Source organism: Fulmarus glacialis, unplaced genomic scaffold (genome assembly GCF_000690835.1).
Source record: "Fulmarus glacialis isolate BGI_N327 unplaced genomic scaffold, ASM69083v1 scaffold19394, whole genome shotgun sequence".
In the NCBI taxonomy this organism is placed as follows: Eukaryota; Metazoa; Chordata; class Aves; order Procellariiformes; family Procellariidae; genus Fulmarus; species Fulmarus glacialis.
In genome coordinates, this window is record NW_009210136.1 from 16,429 (window position 1) to 21,697 (window position 5,269).

General features: G+C 41.2%; 1 protein-coding gene across 1 annotated transcript in view; it reads left to right on the forward strand.

Moving 5' to 3' along the window:
- Window positions 1-5,269, forward strand: part of ESRP1 (epithelial splicing regulatory protein 1) — a 22,437-nt gene that overhangs the window by 16,361 nt on the left and 807 nt on the right. Inside the window, exons 11-12 of the mRNA XM_009577085.1 lie at window positions 1,531-1,753; window positions 3,756-3,954. Coding sequence (XP_009575380.1) covers window positions 1,531-1,753; window positions 3,756-3,954 — 422 coding nt within the window. The remainder of the gene's footprint in view (window positions 1-1,530; window positions 1,754-3,755; window positions 3,955-5,269) is intronic.

Here is a 5,269-nt window from a genome sequence, read left to right on the forward strand (position 1 = left end):
CTTGTAGTCCACATTGGCATACGGTAGTGGAAGAAAATACTGTGTGGTCATGACTTGAAAGCTTCTTTTCTCTTCTCTCACTCTTGACTGTTGCTGGAAAGAGTACTGTCTGAATTTCCATGAGGCTTTGCTCTCTCTAAATGTAAGATCTTATGGCATATGGATGTTCTCAATCATATATACAAACCTTTGGGGTTTTGGCTTCCAATAGCCTTGCAAACAACAGTTACAGAAAGTTTATGTGGGTCTGGTGCTTTCTTTTCTAGTGCTTTTTTTCACTACAGATAGTGAATTTGTCTAAGTGCAATGATGGTCTATTCAGGAGGAGCGTTAGCAACAAATCTTTATCTAAAAGACTTATGTTTAGTCACTGGCACAGAAAAACAGAGCCTTTTGATGTAGTTGTCCTCTTCAGAGCAATGTATCTGAAGAGGCTTGTGAATTGCCTTTAAGGGCAGGTGTCAGCCATCTTCTGCCAGAACTGGCTACCTAGCAGCGGGTGGTAGGACTTTGTTAAACTGGGCCTGAAGAGTGCCCCTCTCTTGCATTAACATGGCTCGATGGACCATTAATTGCAGTTATGCTGTCAGGGAAAGGAAGTGAGGCTGAGAGGATTGTGTATGTCTGTCTCCAAAGATTTGTAGAGCTTCAGTTGAAGTCTAAACATGATTCTAAAAGGTCTTGTCTATGATGCAAATTATGGCCAACCAATAACCATGTCATTGGAACCAAGCAATGGCGCAGCTCTGATCCCCCAAGTATGTAGAGATTTCAGTGCCTTGTTTGAAGGTGACACTAACGATGAGAAGGCATAGTTGCCTCTTGTCAATGACACTCACTCTTGTCATTGTATTTTTCTCAAGTGTTCTCATAAGTTGCTTTGTTTAGCAAAACCTTCTGATACCTGTATAAATGTAAATGAATCTTAGTCTTGCTCAGAGGAAGTTAAATGGTAGTCATTGAACATTCAGTGAACTCTTGACCAGGCAGGGTTCTTGCTGTTAAAATTAGTAACAAGAAGTCACAAAGCATGACTCTGTTACAGATACTGTGACTCAGTAACACCACCTGTGTTACTTGATGGACTATTGCATCTCAAGTCAGGGCTGTTTGGTAGTGAAACATGCTTCTAGTTCCCAGACTCTCCTAAAGTTTTGCAGAGGAGATATTTTTGGGTAGAAGTGTAACCATGGCTCTGTAGATGGTAGAATGCTTTGGGATATTTTCCCAATAAAAATGCTGTAGAAATACAGGTTTCATGTTCGAAGAGGTCTTCTGAGAGTTGCGTAACAGTTCAAGTAAATTCTCCAAAACAAAATTATGTTTATCAATAAAGAATGATCCAAAGATTTATTTTAAAACATCTGAATTCTAAGCACTGCTGCTGTGGTTTAAGCCCAGAATCTAGCTCACTTGTTTCTTAAAATATTGCCCAGAGAGAAAGCTATGGCATTGGTGTTACATTCAGTTACTCTGAGTTGAAGAATGAGTAAGGAGGCTTTCTGTAACCTCTCCGTTTTTCTCTTTTGCACAGGTGCTGAACAGGTACTCTTCCACGCCTCTCATTCCTCTCCCGACACCTCCTATTCTTCCAGTATTACCTCAACAATTTGTGCCTCCCACTAATGTCAGAGACTGTATACGTTTGCGTGGTCTTCCCTATGCTGCTACTATAGAGGACATCCTGGAGTTCTTGGGAGAGTTTTCGACAGATATTCGGACCCATGGAGTTCACATGGTACTAAATCACCAGGTTGGTAGGCGCAATGTTTCTAGCCAGTCTGTGCCAACTGCCTGTATATGTGGACATGGTCCTTCTGATGTTATCAACAGGGAAGCGCCTTTGGGATTGGCACTAATGGCATTGGCCTCCAGCTCTCCTCTCAAAAAGTGCACTGGCAATAGATGGGTTGGCTTATTTGAACCCTGCTGCTGCATTTGCTGTAGAGTGGTTTCTGTTACTGAGACCCATGTGTCTAAAGCTAAGCCACAGTCTTGGAGGGGTTGGTGCTCCCAGAGCAGCAGCTGTGATCCTGCACTGTAGGAGGCTTGGACTGAAGAGTCCTGCAAACAGCATGCATAATTCCTCTTGTACCAGGGGAGGAATATCTTCAAAACAAAAGTGTGGGCTATGTTAGCTCTCAAAGGAGTGGTTTGCCCCTGCCTGGCTGAACAATGTGCCTCAGGTATATTTGAGGACAAATGTGACTGCGGCCTTTTAGAGACAGGATTTCCTATGGCATAAGTCAGCAGCTGAAGTTTCGGGTTTCCTGAACTGTGTGGTGGCTTTCTTAAAACAGTCACAGCTAAGCACCAAGATTAACAGCTCATTGACATGTATAAACAGTCACATCTTTGCCATTGTTTTCTGGAAGCAGTTTCTACCAAAACTTTTTAGACAAAGGATTGTGCATTGTTGTGATCAACTTTATCTGCATAGTCTTGTGACTTTAGGAGGAGGAGACGGCAGCACCTCTAGCTCTATGGAGATACCCTGAGTGGTTGTACTGATTACACTGATGATTATGGTATAAAAATGGTTCTTCTAAAATTGTTCTGTTTGACTCTCAGCCTAAGCTGAAACTAGAAAATACTTCCTTGTCCTGGAGTAGGGCTTCTGTGTTTCGGGAGCATGGGGAGGGAGAAGGGACTATAGTTATTCCAGTACCTCTCTATCTAAAGAGATTCCTGTGTCTGAGAGGACTTGACCTAGGCTGAAAAACTATAAGGAATGTGCAGGGCTGGGAGAGGCTAAGAAAAGATACAGATGTTAAAGCACAAGTAATTGTTTACAGTAGTATCAGGCCTTGCCAGCAGTAATGAAAGAACCTGCAGGAAGAAATTGGTGTCTGTATATAGTCCTGAGGGCTGTCTGCCACCCCTGCCCAAAGCTGTCAGATTTTTTTTTTTCCAGATACTGCTTCTGCCTGACTACTAGATTTTTTATCTTTCTGCATGTTCTTCCTACTCCCACCATTCCCTCTAATCATGAAAAACTGTGTAAAGGATGGTGATAAATTTGTTCTTCCCTCTGAAACTAGAAGAACTGGCCCAGAACTTAAGTTAGAGCTGGCTTCAGATGTCTACGTCTAGTTTTGGCTACTTAAGTCAGCAGCTGCATGTGGCTAAAATGAGTCCTCACAGTTTCATATCCCACTCATTTATAGCTGTATATAAGGATGTCATTTTTTTCTCTACAAGCTCATACCAAGCATTAGGCTAGTACCATTCTAAAATATCCCAGCCCATATTGGCCTTAACAAAATAAAATTTAAAAAAAAAATCACTTAAGATTTGGCACTTGACTGTATTTATCCTTGAATTTTAAAAATGATGAATAATAAATGTGGATTAGATCTTCCAATTCTGCATTCTTACTAAATACTTCTCTTAGCAAAGTACCCCTGAATTGCAGTCTCTCCCATAGGTGTCCTTTTTTTTTTTTAAACATAGAAGTAACATGGCTCAAGTTACAATGTAGCTTAATGGAAACAGGTAAATAAATACAATCAAGTTAGCACAAGTTGGAAGAACACCCATATGATGCAGTGGGCAGACTAGGATTCCCCAGCAATATGGGGGAAACTTTAGAGAGGAGAGTTTAAACATGCTGATGGGTGCTAGGGATGACTGACTGTACTTGACTTTGAAGATGAGTATATTTATGGCTGAAGAGACTGCTTTTAACAACACAACTCATGCTGCTACTTCATGGGAGCTCCAGAAACATTTCTTTTTGTCTGTCTTGTTTGTAGGGACGTCCATCGGGAGATGCTTTTATTCAGATGAAATCTGCAGACCGAGCTTTTCTGGCTGCACAGAAGTGTCATAAGAAGACTATGAAGGACAGATATGTTGAAGTCTTTCAATGTTCTGCTGAGGAGATGAACTTTGTATTAATGGGGGGCACTTTAAATCGAAATGGCTTGTCCCCACCACCATGTAAGTTACCATGTAAGTTTTGCATGGGTCTTGCCAATACTCTACGCTATGTGCGGGTAGGTGTTGGAGCTGCTTTCTTGACTCTGATTCTGGTTCTTGGAAGGGAGTGTAAGATGGGGGTATTAAAATAAGGTCTTTTCATCTTAAATCATTGGCAGCTTGCAATCATTATTTTTCCCTTCGGTTGTGAATTACTATGACCTGAAGAACTACTTCAAAATTACTCTTGCTTTTCTAGTGGCAAACTTCCCCTCTCCTCCCTGAAACTTAATTTGGCCAGGCTGAGCCATGACTCTGAAAAGTAATTTGTAAGCCCTGCCTAGAGCTTAAAGAACAGTTTCCCATTTAAACTGATTTGTATTTACATTTTTCATTATGGTGAACATGTCAAGTAAAAGCCCTTCCCCTTTCACTTCCAAAACTAAATTTATGAAACAATTGGAAATGCTCTCCTTTGGGACTTAACCACAAGTGCTCTGCCTATTGAACCCTTACTGACTGAACTTTTCCTTTGCTTTTTGTTGTTTGTACAGAATTGAGATTGCCTGTGTGGGAGTAAAATACACATAGCTTTGGCCTCAGAGAATTGCATAAACTGTATTTCATGTAAAATTAAGCTCCTCAGAGCTACTAAGATGGATGTGGACTTCTAGACAAGCGTTTGGGGGAAATGCTTTAAGAGCTTAAGGGCTAACTTATTAGCATACATGCCGTATAAATCTGAGCCTATGGGAAAAATAATACTTTGCTTCCAAAATCATAAATGGCAAGGTAGTCAAGTAAGAGCTTTCTCTCTGTCTCTCTATGCAAATGTGTTATTGTTGTGGTGGCTTTTTTAAGAAGTGACCTCTAAGTCCTAGTCAGAGCTGCCAATATGGCAGCGAACTTCTTGGGTGTGGTTCCTTTTGAGTGTGAGTAGACCTTCAGCTAATCCTTAGGAGATAAGTTTTCCAGGTGACTAGTGATTTCTCTTTTTTTTTTTTTTTTTTTTTTGCAATGCAATTGTCCTTCTGAGCAGGGATCTGCAATATGTAGTCCTATGTGACAGCTGTTCCAGACAAGGGTTGGAAGCTTCTCCTGAAAGCTCCTAGGACAGGCTCTTCAGCAGAGTCCCAAACTTTGGGAACTCTTAGGTGACAGTGTGCCCATTTCCAGCTACAAATGGTAGCCAGTGGTCTGTTCCTCAGATAAGCCCTTTCTGCTCTGTCACTGCCCTATCCCACAGTGCAGTAAGATGCTGACTGTCACTTTACAGTAAGCTTCTATTTTTGTTACTCAGGGTTATCTAAAGCTTTTATACATTCACTTTATGGTACTGGGGAGGGAA